The 21,588-nt window shown below is 47.1% G+C and overlaps 4 protein-coding genes across 6 annotated transcripts; 1 reads left to right on the top strand and 3 right to left on the bottom strand.

Annotated features, from left to right (window-relative positions):
• Positions 1–71: 71 nt before the first annotated feature.
• On the bottom strand, positions 72–8,947 carry LOC148425949 (tetraspanin-5-like). Of its 2 annotated transcripts, XM_088410132.1 has the most exons (10): positions 8,546–8,947; positions 7,657–7,707; positions 6,959–7,105; positions 6,337–6,507; positions 5,715–5,840; positions 5,595–5,642; positions 5,076–5,192; positions 4,939–5,000; positions 4,102–4,201; positions 72–2,796 (listed from the first exon to the last, which is right to left on the bottom strand). In XM_088410132.1, exons 1-9 carry the CDS (start codon positions 8,624–8,626, stop codon positions 4,129–4,131), a joined length of 876 nt encoding a protein of 291 aa, XP_088266258.1. In that variant the 5' UTR covers positions 8,627–8,947; the 3' UTR covers positions 72–2,796; positions 4,102–4,128. The 2 variants fall into 2 exon arrangements, with proteins under 2 accessions (XP_088266258.1, XP_088266259.1); XM_088410133.1 differs by lacking the exon at positions 4,102–4,201.
• A 522-nt stretch (positions 8,948–9,469) lies between these two features.
• On the top strand, positions 9,470–13,307 carry LOC148425948 (eukaryotic translation initiation factor 5A-1). Its single transcript, XM_088411151.1, has 6 exons — positions 9,470–9,807; positions 11,074–11,243; positions 11,324–11,428; positions 11,505–11,636; positions 12,646–12,719; positions 12,898–13,307. The coding sequence occupies exons 2-5, from the start codon at positions 11,079–11,081 to the stop codon at positions 12,706–12,708; spliced, it is 465 nt and encodes a 154-aa protein (XP_088267277.1). The 5' UTR covers positions 9,470–9,807; positions 11,074–11,078; the 3' UTR covers positions 12,709–12,719; positions 12,898–13,307.
• Positions 13,308–14,043: 736 nt separating this feature from the next.
• On the bottom strand, positions 14,044–18,073 carry gps2 (G protein pathway suppressor 2). 2 transcript variants are annotated; one of them, XM_088411147.1, is made up of 11 exons: positions 17,890–18,072; positions 17,044–17,161; positions 16,852–16,961; positions 16,360–16,472; positions 16,218–16,297; positions 16,069–16,148; positions 15,415–15,586; positions 15,260–15,343; positions 14,505–14,581; positions 14,333–14,428; positions 14,044–14,271 (listed from the first exon to the last, which is right to left on the bottom strand). In XM_088411147.1, the coding sequence occupies exons 2-11, from the start codon at positions 17,135–17,137 to the stop codon at positions 14,179–14,181; spliced, it is 999 nt and encodes a 332-aa protein (XP_088267273.1). In that variant the 5' UTR covers positions 17,138–17,161; positions 17,890–18,072; the 3' UTR covers positions 14,044–14,178. The 2 variants fall into 2 exon arrangements, with proteins under 2 accessions (XP_088267273.1, XP_088267274.1); XM_088411148.1 differs by lacking the exons at positions 14,044–14,271; positions 14,333–14,428 and having other exon boundaries at positions 14,514–15,343; positions 16,069–16,151; positions 17,890–18,073.
• A 450-nt stretch (positions 18,074–18,523) lies between these two features.
• gabarapb (GABA(A) receptor-associated protein b) lies at positions 18,524–21,244 on the bottom strand. Its single transcript, XM_088411152.1, has 4 exons — positions 20,993–21,244; positions 19,908–19,986; positions 19,084–19,202; positions 18,524–19,002 (listed from the first exon to the last, which is right to left on the bottom strand). Exons 1-4 carry the CDS (start codon positions 21,080–21,082, stop codon positions 18,922–18,924), a joined length of 369 nt encoding a protein of 122 aa, XP_088267278.1. The 5' UTR covers positions 21,083–21,244; the 3' UTR covers positions 18,524–18,921.
• Between the last annotated feature and the right edge of the window lie 344 nt (positions 21,245–21,588).

Raw genomic sequence — 21,588 nt, 5'->3', positions numbered from 1 at the left:
GCTTCTTTATTGTAAAGAACGACCTTTTTTTTTTCTTTTAAAGAACAACATAATAGCAAACAGAGCTCCAATCCTGCTCAACATTTTAGTCATTTTATTTCAATAAGTGAGAAGAAAACATAAAGGATGCTTTTGTGGACAAAACTGAGATGTAAGACAACTCAAGAAGTAAAAACAGTGACGACTTTGGATGGGTGTTTTTCACACACAGGAATCACGTGGAATCCAAGATCCCATTTCTGTGACTAAATACGTTTCAGTAACAAATACGAGATGTGCGTCAGGTTCCATTCAAGTGCAGAAGCACACAGTAATCCAGTGCTTGTCAATCGCGCAGGGGTTCCTCTACTTATGAAATTAATTGGTTCCAGAAGCTAGATAGGTAGAGACGCCTTTTACTTGTAAATCGCCTAAACCGTTCCAAGCCCCCCTTAAAATGAATCATATGAATTGTAGCAGTTGACAATATGAATGCGGTTCACCTGCCTGCCTAGAGAGGCAAAGAGTGACACCGTTTACAGTGTTTGTTATTTGACATTTCCAGTGATCTAGGTATCATCCACAGGAAGCAATAATATTTATTTTTGGATTGTTTTGGGCATGTACGTTTACTTAAGTTTAGTTTGGGGTCATGCCAAGTGCTTCCTGTGTGATATCATTGCTAAGGTGCTAAAGCTGTAGAACAAACGCTAACGTAAGATGCGACAGCCCGAGGTGCTATGTTTCATATGTGTTTACATGTGAATATAAACAATGTTAGCTGTAGCTAATGTCAAGTTTCTTTTTGTTAGTTCTACGGTGTAAGTTGTTGGATCAAACGAGTGAAGATGAAAAGTGGCTTGTGATAACTTATTCCATTAGAGTCATGTTGGCGCGAGAGCCGGCGTCTCCTATTCTATGCCGGCGATGCGGCTTTTCGGGTCTTGAATTTTCTCTGGTTACTAGAGAACATTTTTCCGGCGAGGCGTCGCGTAAGCTGAATTTTTCACGAGGAGGCGTTCCTAAGTAGAGGTACCACTGTATTTTGCAAAGCCCCCCTAGGAAAGAGTAAAGGTTTTGCGCCCCGCCCACTCTCCGCGCCGACTATTTTTCTATCTGTAAAAAAAGCTGTAGGAGTATACCTCGAGCCGTATCCTTTTTCACATTCACAAAAGCGATATCAATCCATTAATGGGTGAACTACTTTTTGACAGTGTTTCTACGGGTTAGTCCAAAACCGAAAGATGAATAAATAACCGAGTGCAGCAAAGTGCCTGAGGAAAAAAAAAAGATGCCGATCCTCATTTTATTGCAATTACACTTCAAGGGGCCAAAACTAAGTCTTTTCCCTAGGGCTGGTTAGCGGGTAGCGATTCTCACTGACACGATTTTCAAATACTTTCCAATAACAACTTGTTGACTTGACTACAGACCCGTCGCAGCATTCAAGACTTCAAATTAAGGGTTCGAGGTCAGGGGCCAGAGATTTTTTTTCTTTCCTAGTGCGTTGGTGAAGCTAGGAAGCGCACACGGGCCCCTCTTCTCTCTCCTCTTCTACGGAAGTCCAAGCTGAGTTCACCGAATGAAAAGTTGCGGGTGCGAGCTGCTTTCAATACGGCTTTCGTTTGCACGATTCCGAGCAGGCGACACACCACTTTGCACGAATCTCCGCTGCGGATACGCGAATTAAGATGACGTTCCACCGAGCTACCGGGCAAAGTTAGCGGATCTGCAGGTCATCCGCCCCGCCGTTACGATCATTTATACGAAAGATTTTCAAACCTGCGAGCTACAGAATTATGCTAGGATGTTCCAACCTTTTGTAAGGACTTTGGATGGCTCCTCGGGTTTAGCGTCAACTGATAGATCGCAACCAATTAGTCGTCAATTATTTGATGACATTGGACGGACGGGCTTAGGACCTGTGACTCCAAATCCAGGTTTTTTTGGAAAATCATTCATATAAATAATCAATTGTTCCGTCACAGTGTTTTAATAGATTAACTGCCACATAGCCACAACGCTAAATCATTTTTATGCAGGCCACATAAAATGATGGCGCTGGCCGGATCTGGCCCCCGGGCCTCCTGTTTGACACCCGTGCTCGGGCGACTCGTCTTGTGTGAAACGTTGCGTGAAACGCCATCATTTAGGCGAGTGACTTGTTTTATGAGGCTAAAGTTCATGCGTTTTAAGTCCCACTGGACAGTAAATCATTGTTTTTATCATGGCTATGCTAAAACTCAAGTCTAAAGGAACAAATATTCGACTACGGCTGAGCTCTGTCAAGAAATGTACCCGTTTACAGAAAATACTGATCTCAAGTTGAAAACATTTCTCAAAACGTTGCGCGTGCTTTATCAAAATCAGTCCTTCCATCCTCTCAAAAATCCATAGGAACACCTTTTGACCGCTCCGACGTATAAGTGATTACATTAGCCATGTTAGCTGAAAACGCTAACGTTACGCTACGAACGCAGGTTTGAGCTAGCGGTCCCTCGGCACGAGCGGGCTTAGCGCGCTAAGCTAACGAGGCTGCTTTACATCGCCATGGTCTTATTGCTTTTTTTAGTGATTGTAATTGTGAATGGAGGACGAGCCAACTTTACGGGAACTCTTTCTCATCTACGACAGTAAAGACGGGCAGTGTTGTGTGTTTTTGTTTTTTGTGTTTGCAATACTGTACATATGTCATCTTTTTTGTTTAGTAGTGCCTTAAGAAAAGGTGCTGGCTCAGTGAGTAGTGCAGGCCAACGTCCCCGTCGGTGACGTCCTCGCCGGAGGCCTCGTGTCCTGCAGTTGACTCGTCAAAATCCACTAGAACAAAGTCAGAACAAGGAAATAGTCACCTTGTTTTGTCAGCTATGAATACTCAGTCCAGTAGTACTTCTACTTACGAAATTCATTTGTTCCGGAAGTCATTTTGTAACGTCGATCTTTCGTAAGGAGAAATGCTTTTAACATGTAAATAGCCTAATCTGTTCCAAAACCCTTGAAATGAATATGAATACATTATAAAAATGCATGAAAAACAGCAACAAATACATATTAGAATGCTTTTAGTGCATAATAATAAAAAAAATAAATCAAAATATATCACGTAAAGAATAACAAAAAAACGCTCTTAAACCTTTTAGAGGATTCATATGACTTGTATCGATTGACAATATGAATGCAGTTCACTTGTTTGTCTTGAGATGGTGCTGGGTGTGTTGGTGAGAGACCCCTTTTGAGGTCGTTTTATGTGTATGTTTTTATTTGACGTGTCCGGTGCTCCAGGAGTGATTTACAAGTCCACAGGAGCAATAATAGTTATTTTGAGCATGTAAGTTCAAATTCAATTTAGTTTGGGGTCATGCCAAGTGCTTCCTGTGTGATGTCATTGGTAAAGTGGGCGATTTAAGAAATGATTAAAATGCATCACAAACGGTAACAAATCCGGTCGCGATCATGTATTAGAGACAATATTTTTCCGTAAGCTGAATTTTTCATAACGGGGCGTTCGTAAGTAGAGGTACCACTGTACTGCATTTTTGGCCGTGTTGGAACTCTGACAAATGACAAATCTGATGGGGGGGAGGGGGGGACGACAAAGCGCTCGAGTACTTCTAACACACTTCAACAAGGTCATAATAAGGCACAAAGCACTAATGCAAGCGCTAACACGAGAAATGTTCCGTCTGCTCCGCCAATCTTCAGAAGGCGTTAGCGGGTCGCCGTCGCAACAACGGATGCCGTTTGCCTTCCCGGTACACATGGGTGACATTTTGCCCTTTGGCCCCCGGGCCTCCACTTTGACATCCGTGATTTAAGATCATAATTCAGGGGCGGAGCCAGCAATTTTTTTTTCAAATATTTTCAAAGTTCGAATTGATTGTTTGACACTCCTGCTGTACACAGATAAGATTTCTTCTGTTTTGCAGGAGTTTTGACATTCTCCACAAACGTCCTATACATAGAGAATACCAGAATTTCACCCTAAAATGGAGAGCGCGTCCTATATTTGGGGAACTAGGGTGTCACTCCGGCCACCGTGGAACTCCGCCCTTGATATTTGGGGACTACGACGACTGGTTTGCTAATTCAACAGCAACATTTGACAGGGAGCCGACCGTCACCCACCGGATACAAACACGCAAAGCACGTGCCTCACGAGTAGTACGCCGGGGCGTTCTTGGCCGAGTGCGGCGGGGCTCGGCATACGGAGAGTTGGGGGGGCACCCTGATGAGGCATGGGGTGGGGTGAAAAAGACGGATGAAGTCGCGTCCCGGATCGGAACCTCTCAAGTCCCGTTTGACGAGCGCGGAACGGCCGATTGCTTTTAAGCGCGGCGCTGATTTTCAGCGGGAAAATTTGGCCGGACCAAAACAAGGTTTGAAATTTTCAGACAGCGAGGAGAGCGGAGAAGGAACCCGCACCTTCTCAGATCTCCTTCCGGTCCGGTCACACTTTCTGTCGACCCTTTTTTTACCCGTGGGGGTTGGCCCTAGTTACAAAAGCGCTCGCTGGCCCGAAGGAGTAGGGGAGCCATTACGGCACGGCGGCAGGGTAACCATCGGCTTGGGATCGGAGTCCGTACGTGTCGCGGAAGCGATAACCTACATACAACCATTCTAACAATTTGTGCGATTTTCATTTGGGGCATCTTTGCTTTTTTGTTGTTGGCGATCAACCTTTGGCGTGCGTTTCACACTTCAGGACCGCCGCAGCGGAAGACCCAACCAAAGTGTGGAGAAATAAGCAAAGTTGTTTTAGTCTAATCTGAGGATGTTTTTTTGACCAGAAGTTTTTTCCGGAGGGCTTTTTTCAGAATTCAAACTCGCCTCGCCGAAGACAAGGTATGGGACCTGAGAGGTCGCGGCAGGTTAGGCGGCAAAACGGAAGCCGGAACGCGCCGAGATGAAGGCGGGCCGAGCGGGGCTTCGAGGGTCGAAAACGAGCCGCCGGCGTTTCCTTACCAGCTTGCGCGCACGGCTTCAATGTCGCTGACCAAGTTCTGCGCCAAACAAATTCCGAAGATCTGCGGACGGCACGGCGGCGAGCCTTGAAGGGGACGGCGCCGAATCGGGGAAACGGGATCGCCGGCCGCACTGACCTGAAGCAAGGCCACGCCTATGAAGATTCCCGCCACTAAGGTCAGGTTGTCCTGCAGCCACTTCTCAAACTGCGGCACGCAGCCTTTCACGTTGATGGAATCTTTCTGCTCCGAGTCCTGCGCGCGCAAGGCAAACAAAAAGGAATTTCATTCCTGCCGGGAGAAATTTCCTGACGGGAACCTTTCATAGGTAGAGCCGTTTTTTCAGCGTAAGTAGCCTATTACCCCCCAAAACGGTCCTAAACCCTTGAAATGAATATCATTCATTCATAAAAAGGCATCAAAAACGGTAACAAATATTAACACGTGCCAAACGTAATTTATACGCACATAATAAACTAGTGGAATATCATGTCACGGCCCCAAATAGCAGATCAGTAAGAATGCCGCCTCCGTTTTTCCTTTTCCGCCGATATCCTTCCGTATAAACGCATCGAGAGATGGATACAAACACAAAATGTGCTGAGAAACCCGAGCACATTTTTTCGCTGCAGAAAACGGATGGATGAACACACTTACTGGTTTTGCTCGAATGTCATATCCGCACTGCGTGTTTATAACATCCTCCTAAGGGGAAAAAGAAGAAAATAAAAGTCATCCATGGTGTTAGCCTAATCGGCGTTCATGTGGCGGGCGCACCGCAGGGTCCTTGGTGCAGCAGGAGAAGGGAACGCCACACTTTTCCCGACTGGGGTTGCCGTCCGTGCAGTTGAAGTAGATGTTGAGGTTCCAGTCGTCGGCCCCGAAAGCGCCGCAGCACTCCCACTGGAATGCCGTCGTGCCCCCCCAAAACAAACAAAAACATATGACCGCATCGGACACAGTAGAGGGCACGCCGCATAGAAAAGAAGCTACGGTAGAGGCTGGGCTTGCGTTACGCATCCACCAGATGGAGCTGCGCTAAAGGGACGGTCAACAAAACAATCCGATAAGTCAGTCAAACGCTCACAGGCAATCAAAAATCAGGAATAAAGATGATCAGTGGAAAGTACAAACTGAAAAATCGGATAAAATACCTCTCGGTTACCTTAAAAGACCGTTATCAAGAAACCAATCGAGAGTTTGAAAGAATAGAATTCTGGTTCCGTTGAAGACTACATTTTTGAATCCATTCTGACTATTCCCGGAAATCTGACGAGAAAGTGAAAGTTCTGACTCGTCTCAGAATTTTCAAAATGAGAATTCTTTAGCAGGAGTCCTGCTTGAAATAATGAGCTGCAGCTGCGCCAGAGCGCTTCCAAAATACGGGATTCCATCTTACGTATTCCTGAGTGAAATCGATGAGGTTCTGCAGGTCGATGTCGTCCCGGTAAGCCCGGATGTTGTTGTTGATGAACAAGTTCAACTGATCCTTGATCCAGTCCTTGAAAACGAAAGCCAGGATTCCCGTGGTCAGCTCCAGGAAGAAGATGATCCCCAGGAAGACGGAGAACTGCCGGGAAAAAGACCTTTGAGCCGCCTTGGCGCTCACGCTACCGATGGCTAAAGTCAACGGAGCCTCATCGAGCGCCGCCGATATTTTTTCACGGCCCCAGAGCAGGGGTTCTCAAAATTTGGGGGGTCGGGGATTGTCCCAGGAGCCCATCTGCCGCCGTTTGCCGGAAAACAAACAAACATTTAAGCTGAATGCAAGTCCCCTTTTGAATTCGCAACAGATTCCATTTTTCAACAAGTTTCAAACAGTTCAAATCCATGTTTTTTCGGGAGTAACCCACACTATTTGAGGGACCCCTGACCCCGCGGGTGTGCGGACCCCACTTTGAGAACCACTGCTCTCGATGGTGCTCTTGGGCGCGCAATGGAGATGTACTACATTTCCACAGAAAGAGAGCCATTGGAGGAGCCAAAAAGTATCACAAGCGTTTCGGGGGCTTGCCACCTACGAATTTGAGCAGGAAGGTGTTTTCCCGCAGCGCCCCGATGCACCCGGCGAAGCCCAGGATGAACATCACGCCTCCGACGACCATGAAGAGCCACACCGGGTCCAGCCCCCCCAGGTCGGTGATGGACGAAATGTTGGACAGAACCCCCTGGTGGAAAAAAAAATGCATGAAATTGCTTGTCAATTCATTTGATCAGTTAGTTGACTGAAATGAATATGCTGTTTAACGTTGAGGGAAAAAGTCAAGTTATGCAACAAATGCCCAGCAGAGGGAGTCGTTGATTCAATACGGGGGTGGAAAGCTCCTAGTCATTAAAATGATCAGAGAGACGTAAACGCTTTCAAAAAAATCATGGTTTTTGCCAGTTAAATTGTTAGAAATGCAATGATTCATCACTGGTAGTTTTGGATCAATACTCGAGATGTACTGTCCAGCTGTGAACTGAAAGCCATTTCAAGTCGTAAAGCAACATCAACATCATAAATTTGACTGAAAACAAATCTTGTGCGTCGTTTTAGGAAAGTCTGGACGACTTGGGATGATTTACGAAAGAGGAAAAAAAAAATAAAGGCATTTCCAAACTTTTGACTTTTGTTACAGACCGGTAACCAAATCGTAATACATCTTGTGCGCTGTCAATTTGGAATGGCCTCTTTCAACAAAAGAATGAAATAAAATGTGATGGCTCTGTCACTCACCTTCTCACTCCAGGCCCACAATCCAATTCCAACCAAGGCCATGCCCAGCAGCTGGAAAAAAAAAAGAAAGAAAACAGCTTGTTGCGTAAAGTATTACACACAATAACTAGTCTTATTCGACTTGGTAAAAGTAACAGCAACACGCGTTAAAATGCATTATAAAATATGGCCCCCCAAAAAAAACACCTAAATCCTTTAAATGTCCAATATTAATTGAAGCAGTTGATAACGTGAATGCAGTTCAGTGGGTTGGCGCATCGTTGCTATGCAGAGGACTTTGTTTAGGTCGTTTTATTTGTACATTTTTCTTTTCTATTTCCAATGACCTGTGCATCATTTACAAGTCCATGCAAGCAATATTTATTTTGGGATCATTTTGACCATGTAAGTTTACTTAAGTTTAGTTTAAGGTCATTCCGCCGGATGCGTAATGCGCTACATTTAGAAGGGCGAATCCATATTTGCAGCTATGTTGGTGAGAGTAACGTAAAAGCAATGCGATAGTAGTGCGATGCCTTACATTTACAGAGTAATCGTAAAACACTTGGAATTCAGTGTTCCCTTGCTCTAACGCGGTTCCCTTTTTGCAGCCCTATTCCATTCCATTATATCGTTATATTTGCACTAATTTAGGGGAATAGGAATTTCATGAAAAGGCATCGCGCCTATTTTCTACGTGATGAGTTGGCGCGTGCCCGACGTCTTTGTGAGACGGTCGGACGGTGAAGGGCGGGCAGCACCAAGCCGATTAGCAGCTGCTGTCGGCCAGCTTTTGCTACAGCTCCGGCCGGCATTCTCCCTCCCATGTTGGGGGCCAAAAGGCAAGTCCAAGCACCATTTGGACTGATCGGAACAAGTGTGACGTCGCGGGCAGTCAGTCCCGGCTTACCCAAAAAAGGATGTTGAATCCAAAAATGAAGTATTTGATGCAGCAGCTGACTTCGTGGCCTTTGTAGTGATTCCCTGACATGTTTGATCATCATCGGCTGCTGCAGCGATCAACCCCCTTCCCGCAAAAAAAAAAAAAAAAAAAAAAGAATCGAACGCAGAACAATTGGGAGCAAAACAACGGGCGGCCGGGCCTTGCTTCGCAGTTTCAAGCAGCGCTCGGCGGAGGCATCGCTCGTGCGAATGTCTTCCAATGCGTCGATTGGCCACTTTTCAAAGCCGCGATGAGGCACGAGAAAATCCCGCTCCGTTTCTTGTCGTCAGGTTCCAAGATGCGTTCCTTGGTTTTGGCATTAGTGCGCCCGACGGAAGGCGGAACCGCTGAGGCAGGTGCTCATCTCTAATTGGCCAGCGGCAACGCTGATGGATACCGCGAGGAGCCAATCAGAAAGCATTGGAATTTGCATTTCCGGCGCAGCAATTCCACTCTTCCTGTTGTGACGTAAATTGTGATGAAATTCTTTTATCTATCTATCTATCTATCTATCTATCTATCTATCTATCTATCTATCTATCTATCTATCTATCTATCTATCTATCTATCTATCTATCTATCTATCTATCTATCTATCTATCTATCTATCTATCTATCTATCTATAATTGGGCTGTTTTAGCTTCAACAATATCATACAATTTAAGAGTATGATATGTGTATTCAAATTGTATTTAAGTATGGTAGTAATTTCATTCTATACCTGTGTGCAATGGCAATAAAGGCTTTGTATTCTATTGCGTTCTATTCTGTTCTGTTGTACAACGGGACGGTCGCTCAAATTAAGCTTTTATTGTGGTGCTTTTCTATAGGCGCAAGGGCGGACGCTGACTCAAAGGCGTTTTTTATTGTGAAGGTCAGAAGCGGACGTCGGGATTCCTGCGCTCTTCCGATACGGCTGTATGGAGGCGAAAAGGGGTGTCTTCTCGGCCTCTGACGCCACAAGCGAATAACGGGACCGTAGGGCGGGCGTGTTCTTTCTGGTCCGGCGTCGGACTTTTGTCGCTCGAGCCGAAGACCGAAAACCCCAACGACAAGAACAAAAAGAAGAAGGAGGAAGAAGGGTAAAAGTCAAGCGCCAGTGACATGAAAGAGTAATCGAGACGAGCGAAGCAGACAAGGGAGAGCGAGTGGACGACGAGGCCAAGCAAGCCCACAGCCCCGGGGACCGAAAAGTCAACGCGCACCGGAGATTCTTTGTCCAACGACGGTGAGCCGCGGGTCGAATACGACGTAAACAGTGATTTCAAACCTTTTTCAAATGTGTTACGGCTACGAATGACTCGCTTTTGCCTTCCCGCGCTTAAGTCCTCAACACCTGAAATTAAGCTAATGAGACCTCGTATGCAGACACCGTTTTCCATGTCGTCGACGTTCTTGTCGGCAAATTTGAAATGGTGCCGATGTATTTTGCGGGGTCCGCCGGCGGACTTGAAATGGGGGAAAAAAAGCGAGAGAGACGGGAAAGAAAGTGTAGCATCAAGTAATGGCTTAGTCATGACAGCTGTAGCTTAGCGCGTTAGCGGGCCAACGTTCCACTAGGGACGCGAGGGCTAAGCTCCTTTCCCGTCGCGTTTTCGCCGCGTGGACCCGCAGATTTTTTTTTCTTTTTTTTCCCCCCTATTTTTTTCTTCCGGCGTTATGGATGACGCGGAGGCGGCGGTTCTGCTGTCGCCGGGCCAACATGCCACGCACAGACTAGGCCTCAAGCATCAACACTTCAAATACAAATGAAGAATGCACATTTTAGGGGGGAACTTTGGTCACTTGATTTTGACGAAGAGCGCATCCTTTTACTCCCTTTTCCCTCTTTATTTGGCTTGAATGAAGAACAAATCTAGAGCTTGCAAAGTCATCGGCTAATCGACAAGTAATCGATTATCGGATTCGTGGACAACCATCGTAGTCCTCAGAGTGCAAGTGCTGGGTATTGTGTCTTAAAAGTGTACCGTAAGTATTCTCTAGTACTCAACCTTTACTTAGAACAGAAATTCCTAATGTGGGAAAGGACATCCAGGTCCTGCGCCAACGTGCGAGTACATCAACAAAACATTGTGCATGTGTAACAACGTGAACAATGCAATGCAAAAATATAGTGTCCAAAACCTTTTTATGAAACAAAAATTACGGTATTCAGAACACGCATACTGGAAAATGCAACATAGTCGAAATACTGTAGTGTTTATAAAACGCCAAACCGTAATGTACTGAACTTCAGCATTGTATATTTTTAATGTTGAGTTTTGTTCATCTCGGGAAAAAATTAGTCTTTTTTTTAGTTGTTGTGTTGGCTTCATTTTTTGCATCATGAAAAGGTTTGCCTGCCTATCATGCAGTTGCGTTGCTAATTGCAAGTAACAGTCCCGTTATCATCGCTGATGTCTATTTCTTGTGCTACAAAAGGATTTTGGTGGTCGGCTAAAAGACACTGACTTTTTAATTCCGCCGTCATGCCCGGCCTCGTTGCGTCCCGCAGCAACAATGGCGGATGCAGACGACTTCCAGACGGGCGACGCCGGCGCGTCCGCCACCTACCCCATGCAATGCTCGGCCCTGCGCAAGAACGGCCACGTGGTGCTTAAAGGCCGCCCCTGCAAGATCATGGAGATGTCCACCTCCAAAACGGGCAAGCACGGCCACGCCAAGGTGGGTCCCGGCGCCCGCCCGGCGCCCAAGATAGCTCTTCCCGCGGGAAAGCCCGAGCCGAGTTTCGCCGGCTTCCGCAGGTCCACCTGGTCGGCATCGACATTTTCTCCGGGAAGAAGTACGAGGATATCTGCCCCTCCACTCATAACATGGACGTCCCCAACATCAAGAGGGTGGACTACCAAGTGAGAGTTGGCGGACGTCGGCGAGCGTAGCGCCCCGTCGCAAATGTGCGCTGACCTTCCCCGTCTTCTCCCCTAGCTGCTGGGGATCCAAGACGGCTACCTGTCCCTGCTCCAGGACAGCGGCGAGGTGCGAGAGGACCTGAAGATCCCCGAGGGCGACCTGGGCAAAGAGATTGAGAGCAAAAACGAAGCCGGGGAAGATATCCTGGTCAGTATTGGCGAGGGGCGGGGCAGCAGTGACACCGAGTAGCGGTACCCGCCCGGTATACTAAACGGCGGCCGAGGCCGCTATCGACGTCTGTTTTAATCTGCTCGATACCCGGCCCGATTTCGAGGGCTCGGTACTCGCCGTGGCAGTCGATTCTCGTATCGGGCAGAATTTCCGCCTCGTTTTTAGGTATGGGTAGACACGACGGCAGCCGATGTTAGTATCGGCGTGGGGAGCTAGCTTCCTCGTCCTATTTCAAGGGATCGGTACTTGCGACGGCAGCCGGTACTAGTATCGGGTCCAGGCTGCCACCTGGCCTTTTTCGAGGTAGTTGTACTTTCCGTCGCAGCCGATATTGGGTCGAGACCCGGTCTCTTTCGAGGTAGCGATACTAGTACCGACTGTTTTCGCTTATCCGGAGCGTAAAAATTTGCCAATTATTTTGTGACAATTTCAGGAAAAGGTGATAATGCAATAGGTGGGTCCTTTTTTTAAGATTATCTGTCTTTTTTTTCTTTCTTCTTGAAGGAGGGCTATTTATGTACAAAAACTCCTAGCTGTAACGGTACTCTTAATTAAAGTTAGATGACTAAAAGCGACAACATTAAATACTTAAACATTCAAATTTATTACTCAACTGCAGTAAGCATTCATCATTTATTCTTCAAGTGACATTTTCACGTGCTGTACTAAAAAGCTTACGTCGCCGTGACAGCGGGCATGTATTTGAAGTCCATCTTTTATTTTGAAGGAGGCTTACCATGGCGCATGTGTCGCTGCCCCTGTGCCCCCCCCCCCCCCCCCCCCCGGGTGGCGTGTGTTTCAAGTGAGGAATTTCTAAATATAGGGCAATGGCATCCATCAGAGCAGACCATGCTATTTGAGAAAAGGCGGCTACCGTTGGGGCGTCAACAGTTATTGTTACCCCATAGGGGCAAAAAAAAAAAAAAAAGCTGTCATTCTTGTGGAGACGTCTTTTTGAGGCCTAGTGTCGACGTTTGTCTTTCAGGTGACCGTTCTCTATGCAATGGAAGAGGAGGCCGCCATCGGCATCAAAGCCTTCGGGAAATAAGCTCGAGCGAGGTAAATAGCGAGCCCACACGTATGAGCGCCCCTCGCATTTTAGCCACGTTTTTATCCGCGGCGCGGCACCGCAAAAAGCTCCCTTTTTGGTGTTTCTTCTGGGTCTTCTGACTGTTCTCGCCCTTTTTTTTTCTTTTTTTCCCCCCTCTCTCTTTTCATCTCGCCAACTGTGTTCCAGGGGCTGCCGGACGTTGGGGGGAAAATAGGACGAAATGTTGCTGTCCTTCCTTTTTCATAGCTCTCCCCCTCTCTCTCGATCCGTAAGCGCCAGTTTCCGACGTTGACCATTAATTGTGCGGCGGGAGCATTTTGGCTTAAGCGAATTGGGAATACCCGCCAAAAACATAAAATGAGTTTGGGGAAGACAGAATTCAAAGTGCCGTTAAGGCCGCTCTATTTTTATTTTATTTTTTTTTACTCGCTCCCCCTTATCGTCAAAGGGCTCGATTGCAAAAAGAATGGCGGCTCGCAGTATACGGCGCATTGGACTTTCCTCATTTCAAACGCGGCCACGTTCCGTTTCCCGCCCGTGTTTATTTACCAAACGCTCGTCACGGGAAGTTCGATTAAAAGCATCGCTTACCGACATGTGCTTTTTGTGGAGACCATTCTTTTAGGAACGGGGCGCCTACTTACTATCTTTGTGCTTGGGGTCACAAAAAAAAAACTATTTAGTAAGGGATAAATCAACTCATTCAGGCCCAGAGACATATACACAATACCGTTTATCATCCATTAGCTAAAGCGTACCGCCCCTCCTGAGTCCGAGGTTGGACTTCCTGACCATCCTCTCCAACACCCCTGGATAGACCTTACCGGAAAGTTGAGGCTGAGGAGTGTGATCCTCCTGTAGTTGGAACTCGCCCTCCGGTAGTTGGAACACCCCCTACGGCCCCGCCCCCCACCCCGGTCTGCCGATCCGGAGGCACTGTCCGCGCGATGTTGCAGAGGCGCGTCAGCCCCGCAGCATCCGCAGGAATCTCAACCACCCTCGAGGCCACCGAGGAGTTTTTCCAGAGTTAAAGCTTAGCCAATTAAAAACAGCAATTACATATTATAATAATGTACCGACTGATGAATAATTAACCCCATTAATGTAGAAAAAAAATATATAAACGGAATTTTCTTGTAACTAACAGTGATTACAGAATCACGCCAGTGAAAAATGTATTAATTGATACATAAATTAAGGGGTGCTTTCGGTCACCCCCAAAATGTTATTCCAGCAATGTATAAAAAAAAAAAAAACATTTCTTGCAAATCAACAAAACGTGAACAAAAGTCGATTCATGGACGCCCCCAATCAATAGGCAAGGAACGGTCATGGACTTGTCATGGTTTTATTGAGCGCACGGTAAAAGCTCGCCCAAATATCAACCGCCGGGAAAAAAAAATCACATGCCAAGCAAAGGTGAAACGCGGGAGCCGAAAGTCCAAAAGGGTGGATGAGGCGCAGGAGTCACTTGGCGTGGTGGTAAAACCTCTGGCCGCTCTGGGCGTGGGGCAGGAAGCCGTGACGCGGCGCCGCCTGCGGCGAGCTCTGGAAGGCGGCCTGCGCGACAACGCAAAGGAAAAGGGACGCGTCCCGAGCGGAGCGCCCGCCGAGGACTCACCTTTGCGGCGGGAATCTGGACGGCCATGGACGGCGTGGGCAGCAGGCCTTGAGCCGACGGGTGCATGGAGGGCGGGTGCATGGGCCTCAGGGCGCCCTGCGGGGACGGGGGCGAGAGGCGGCTGACTGGCCGCCCCGAGGTCAAAAACGCCGGCCGCCGCGGGGGCACCTACCGCGTCGGTGAAGCCCGACTGCTGATTGGCGTGCTCCAGCTGCTTCTGCAGGGGGATCCCGCCGCCGGGGATGTAGCCTGACACGAGAGCGCAAGTCGCGCCGCGGTACGTTGGCGCTTTTACACAATCGCGTGCTCACTTTTGGCGAGGACTTCAATAACCGTTAACTGGAATTGCGTTCATTGAAAGCAAAAGGTTTGCTTCAAATGTGACCTCGTCAAAAAGTACATTCATAATAGCATTTTTTTTTTAAATAGATGACTATAAACGTTACAAATGGCTAAATCATCCATTTTAAGCACTCAAGGAAATGTAGTGCACTTTTATAGAGGCGAGTGCATATACAGTATTACATGGTACGTACACGGATACAATGATTTCAAACAGATTTAAACAACAAAACGTTGGATATTCAGTCAATCGTTGCATTTTTGGGGTTGATTGTCTGAACCTATTTATCCAGAATTCCGAAAAATTGGGATTTTTTTTCTGCTTAGACAAACCTTTACTGTGTAAATGCCGTAAAGTTAACAGTTGTCGAAAGTTGGTTAATATGGCTTTTTCCTTCGGTCGGCGTTAGAGAGGATCCGGTTTTAGAGAGGATCCGGTTTTAGAGAGGATCCGGTTTTAGGCATACGGACGATAATACAGCATTTAAAATTTTAGCCGCGGGCCAAAAAATAAAGGTTTATCGAGAGTAACGGCGAGAAATAAATGATGGCTCTGCGGCTTTTGCGTACGCGACGGGAACTGACCGGGCTGGGAGGTGAAGTGACCGTGGACCGGGTAGGCGGGCTGCTGGTGGGGCAGATACTGCATGGCCTGAAAGGCGGACGCTCCTGAAGGGGCGACGAGGAAACGCTTGACAATTCCCCGAGCGGCCCCGCGTCGGACGTTCCTTCCTTCCTACCTCGGATCTGGGAGCCGCCGGCGAAGCTGACGGGCACGGAGGGCCCGGCGGCGTAGGCGGCGGGATGTTGGGCCTGGGCCGCCCCGTAGGACTCGTGGACCGCCTGGGCCCCGCCGAACTGGCCGTGCTCCGCCGAAGCCGACGTGAACGCGGGCGTCTGATAGTGACGCGTCTGGTCCGAGAAAAAGCAAAAGCGCGTCTGATGCGGACGCCGCTGCCGGCAGTGAAAAGGGCCCCGACTTTTCACAAGTTAAAGCTAGCTGTTTAGCGGGTAGAGGAACGGGGCCGATCCCTAGCCTCATTTCAAGGCATCGCTACTCGCGACGGCGCCAGATCTAGACAGATATACGGATATAGAATAAGTCAGGGAAAAGTTAATCCGGTAGTTGCCAATAGTAAAAGAGGGGCCAGGACGGCAAATATAGCGCAACACGCATCAGAAGTGCTATTGGGAAATACTTAGAGTTGAGTTGAAGGAAAAACCAAAACAGTGCGAAGGGGCATCCCCGCTTTCTAGCGCCCGCATTAGTTTTGAGCGGACAGACTACTTGACGGCTTTTATTTTGAAGGCGCGATTCGCCGCGACGCGGCCGAGCCCTTTTCATAAAGGGGGGGTGGGGAGGGGGGGGGGGGGCAAGTCGGGAAGCTACTCACGGGAAGGACGGCGCTCTGGAAGAGCTGCTTGCTGCGATCTCCCAGCAGCGCGCCGGGTCGACTGTGACCGACGGGGCTGCCTGCTGGAGCGGACGGGCCGTTTTGGAAGGCGGCCCGCAAATCCGGCGGCGGCCCGGCGGCCCACTCACCCTGAATGTTGAGGAGGTGCTGGCCGGCGTGCATGGGCAGACCGGCCTGGTAGCTGGCGGACGTCAAGGTGGTGATGTCGCTGCAAGGACAGGAAGTCGGCAAAAGGCGGGGGGGGGGAGCGCGGGGGTCCGCCGCACCCACCTCTGCTCCTTGCGCCGCCGTTTCTCCTCCTCGTGGAGTACTTTCTTCAGTTGTAAGAAGAGCTGATGCTTTTCCTCTTGGAGCCCCTGAAGCTTCTCGCCCATCTTCATCACCTAAAAAGACGGGCCGCACCCATTTCGGGCCTCGCGTGCCTCTCGACGCCCCGATGGCTCCACGAGGCACTCCGACTAACCCATCCGTTTGCCTCACTTCTTACTCTACTGCTTTTTAAACAATATCGCCCCACTTCATAGTCTACTGCTTTTTAAACAAAATGGCTGTGGGCCGTTTTACTAAATCAGGCTTGTAGCTCTGGAAATTCAAATATTGATACATTCTAATTCTACACTTTGCGCATTTCTCCAAGTACAAGTCCAGTTATTTTGACCCATTTTCCCTCAACAACATCAAACTAACCTCAGCCTGCTTTTGTGGAAAAGCGTCTGGTTCATTCTCATTTACTATATTTTGTGTGGACTTTTTGACCCAAACCTGTTCCTTGGTTTCCTCCAATGACATCCTCTCCTCAATCTCCTTGGTCCTCTTTCTCTCCTCCTCCTCCTTCATCTTCTGCTCCATCATCTTGTCCACTTCCTCCTCCTCTGGGGGGAAAAAAAAGGAAAGGCAAAACCATGTAAAAGGTGAAATCGAGGGCCAGTGTGTGTGTGTGTGTGTGTGTGTCACCTTGGCGCTTGCGCTCCCGCTCCCTCATGATGTGCTTGTGGAGCGCTCGGGCCATGGCGTTGGAAAGCTTGGGTCTCTCCAGCAGGGCGGGCATACTGACGGGCAGTGGGGGGGCCAGCTAAAAGAAAAAAATAAGAATCAGCATGTAATATAATGCTGCTATAACTTAGTTCTGCATCTTTGTGCAACTAGTTTGACACAATACATAGTTCCCATTTGACTTTGTAGGATTGTTATCCTTTCTATACAAACAGTTCAATAATAATGGCAGGGTATTACTGTGCAATGGTTTTTGATATTGTTTTGAACATTTTAGAGCAGGGGTGTCCAAGTCATTTTTATCAATTAGACTTTCCGTCAGAGGGCCAACTTTGAAGTCGAGTCCATTTTAATTCTGATCTTCACACATTTTGAAATCTCTTGATGCTATGCATTACTTTGACTAATATCATATTGGCGACACTGATTTAAAAAAAAAAAAAAAAACAGATTTTAATGTTGGACCACAGCGCCCAGCCCCACTTGCAAAACACAAGTCAACTTAGCTAAACAATTCATTATTACAACTAATAATGAAAGCGATCAAACTAGCTAGCGGTGAACTGCTAATGGATAAACTGAAGGTCTACGCGGAAGTTGTCCTCGCATTAGTATAAGAAGCTTGCAGATATATATGTATTAAATAAGGGCCGAATGCGATTTCAACTGCATACTGCGAGCAAGCAAGCAAGCACGCGCACCTTTCTCAAACGCAGAGAAATAGGGAGACGCCGTTAGCTTGACATCGCTAGCTAGCAGCGTCATATAGCCGGCGCGGAGATCTTTTGAAAAATAAAACACGCTCACCTTTGACGTCGTTCGTGTCCTTGAACGTGAAGTCGGAATAACAGTCTGAAATAACAACTCTATGCCACGAGTTCGACTTGGATATTATACAAATGACGCCACAGTGTCGCTATTAACTGTACAGTTACAAGGAAGGCGAAGACGCACTTCTGGTGTCGCTCAGATGCATCCTGGGAAATGTAGTATTCTCCCACCAGCGATTTCTCTCGCGAGCGTTCTTTTACCCTTTACAATCAGCTCAATATCGGTAAGGGCTCGTTAAGCTTTTTGTGACTTGGCGTTTTACGGTCAAATGTCTCCTATCCTTGGAGGAGCAAAGTGTAAACTACAAAATTCGGGGTTGACAACAAGCTAATGTAAACACAACAACCAACAAGCGGAAAATACGAGCAATTTATCACAAATATCCAAACGCTAGGCTGGAACGAATTGCTTTTCGTGAGTGCTAATGTCAAAGATTTTGTATTAGACCAACATAATTTGATCTTTTTTTTTTTTTCCTTTTTCTTTCTTTCTTTCCTCAAATGTCTTCGGGTTTCAGACAAATATTTGATATTACGCATTCGAAAGCGTAGACTTTCGCTGTAAAGGCAATTTGCATTGACAGGTTAGGAATGAAGACAAGAGACACCAGTAGAATTTTCATAACGTTATCATTTTATGCTCACGATTGGAGAGAAAGCGCCAGTAATGCAGCTCTATAGAGTTCTTAAAAAAAATAATAAATTGCACTCGGCTTCACGATACGGTAAATAAAGCCATCTAAAATGAACAATAACCACATTGAATCATAGTCAACAAAATAGTTCCGTAGCAGTCAGGAGCTAAGAAATGGGGGGGGGGGGGGGGGGGGGGGGGGGGGGGGTACAAAGTGAGAGGGACTAATGGTGGAGATGAAGGGCGCTGAAAGTGCATCTGACGCCTTTTGCTCTGTGAACTCCCAAGCTGCTGAGCTAGATTAAATATTCCCGACAAATGGATGTACGCGGCGAGGGCGGGGAAGCCGCGCGGGCGGGCGGCCGGCCCGGGGAATCACATTTCCCTTTGGCTGCTCCCGTACACGCTCTCGTCGCTGTAGGCGATGTAGAGGAAAAAATCCTCTTCGTGGTGCTCCTAAAGTCACACACAATCAATCGTCATTGAAGCCGGCAGAGCGGCGTGGGGACTTGCAAAGGGGGCGGGCACCGAGCTCACCTGGTACAAGAGTCCCATGGTGGCCGACGTGGGTGGAATGACGTTGTTTACGAAGAAGAAGAGCGCATCCTCCGCTCGCAAGTGGATTCGTTTTCGGATGAGGAAATAGAACTGGCCCACTGGATTTAGACACAAAACATATGTCAAACAAAAACGTCAGCAACCTTTTTTTTCTTCATTTCTCGTGTCAAGTAACATTAAACCCGCCATGGAAAATTTGACCCAACTCGGGCTTTAGATCAAAGGAAAACCGCCCCCAAAAAAAACACAAAACACTCTGGGGGCTAAAATATTGCATAAATTGTCCAAACATGTTGACTTTCAATATGCCGTCCCTTCTAAATGCTTGCAAAGGGGAGGCGGAGACCTACATCTTATAGGTGTCACATGTAGCCCACGTGGGTCTCATTTCAAACTGGAAATAGGGTGGGTGCTTTGTAGACATACTGAACACACTGATCCTTCCAAGGGCAACTCACCAACGTGCAGCACAATTTTTGTTTTTGTGTTGACACCCCCAAACCACCCGCTGGCGCTCGCAGCCAACTTAAGACATTTGCAAGCCTTTCAATGACTTGGTTGACAGATCAAATCTCACTATTTCCATTTCCTAAAGATACAGCAGTTACTTTTGCTACCATTACATTTTAGGGTGTTTTTGAACATAAATGGGACGCTTTAGCCCTTCCCAAAAAATGTATAATTGTATGGATAGGGCTGACGCCACTGAAAGGGTTGGGGGTTGAAAGTAGAACTAGACCGGTATTTCACGACGTCGCGAAAAATCGCTGGTCCAGCCAGGGGTTAATGATCTGTTTAGTCACCTGTCAGGTCGGAGGGCACCAGATACTTCTTCTTGTCCAGATCACCTATTCTGGCTTTCGGAGCTTTCTCCACAATGACCTGGCAAATGCACACAATCGGTCAAATCAATAAGAAATGTCAATAAATAAGAATCCCACATGGTAGAAAAATGGATTATTTTGAAGTAAATCCAACTTTCAAATGTCTGTGGACTTTGTTATCGATTAAATCGTCCGGAATGACTGAAACAACCTGACATTTTTTATCAACCTTTTCATTGAATGGACATGTTTTTAAAATCATACAAACTATGCTTATTTTTTTCATTAATTCTTCATACAAGTGTTTTTATTTCATTATCACGTTATATACCAAGTAAGTAATGCAGTGACTACAAACTAATGTAATTTGATTTTGGGCGATGCGCAAAGCATTGAACAAAAAAAGTCATCTAGTCATATATATATATATATATATATATATATATATATATATATATATATATATATATATATCATCATAAAATGTTATCTTTAAATAATTTAAATGTGTATTCAGATTCCCCAACTATTTCATTAAATGTTTTGAAAGTCATACAAATTATGTAGATTTTTTTTTTGGTAATTTAAGTCATAAACGAGTGCTTTATTATGTTTTCATTTATCACGTTACATCCCAAATAAGTAATGCAATGACTACAGGAGCATATCATTTGAATTCGCTCGATTCACTGAATATTGAAAAATAAAAAAAGGATAAAATAGTCATGCGTGAGAGATTAATTACCTAATTAGCTAATATCATACTAATGTATCGCATTGAAGGCAACGGATTGCGTAAGTAGCGTAATGTGTTTGGCAAAGGCGGAAGCTCGTGCCTTCCGACGTTGAAACGAAGCTAGCTAGCGGCCCGCCGCAGCCCACGGGGGGGAGCGAAGGTTCCGCGCGGCTGACATTCGCTCGCATTTTCGGCACATTTAAACAACGGCAACATCAAAACGACCACGGTCGGCCGACGGGGACGCGAATCGCGCCGGCCGCAATAGCTCGTGACAGCCAGCCAGGCTACTTGCTAGCCGCTAACCGTAGCTTAGCCAATTACTCACGGGAACCCTGTCGGGGTACTTCTTGCGAATCTTCTCGCCTTCGGACCGCCTTTTCTCAAAAGAGTGCTCTTCCTTGTACTGGAACTTCATGGTTACGTTACGAGAGATGACAGACGGCGAGTCGGTCGGTCGCTCGTTCCGTGTTGGTTTCGGATTCGGGGGGGGGTGGAAGAAAATCGCTGACAAACCGACCACAACAACAAACGATGCTAAAGTGGCTAGCTATGGCGCGCGGAGGGATATACAACAACAACGTGACGTAAGGGAGGCGACGTTTGCATGCAAGTCAACTCGACGAATGACGGCAATCCGGTCGGCGTATTACAACACTATTCCTCTTATTGAATGGTGACATGGCTCCGAATCGAGTGCCTGTGTATGCGCGTGCGTGTTTTGGGGGAGAGGTGGGTGGGGCACTACTTTATTTTGATCGTACGCCGCGCCTGACCACTGTGGGAAGCAAAGTGGTGATTCGGCAGCTGCCCTTGTCATATGACACTGCGGTTTGGCCGACTTCCGCTTTCACCGGGAAACTTTGCGCAAAAGCGCCGCTTTCAAAATCGAAATCAGGATGATTTTAAGCCATTGATATCAAA

The sequence above is a fragment of the Hippichthys cyanospilos genome, chromosome 3, assembly GCF_059441005.1.
Source record: "Hippichthys cyanospilos isolate Australia breed blue-spotted pipefish chromosome 3, RoL_Hcya_1.0, whole genome shotgun sequence".
NCBI lineage: Eukaryota > Metazoa > Chordata > Actinopteri > Syngnathiformes > Syngnathidae > Hippichthys > Hippichthys cyanospilos.
The sequence above is the reverse complement of the archived record's forward strand: the minus strand, read 5'-3'. Positions and strand labels throughout refer to the sequence as shown.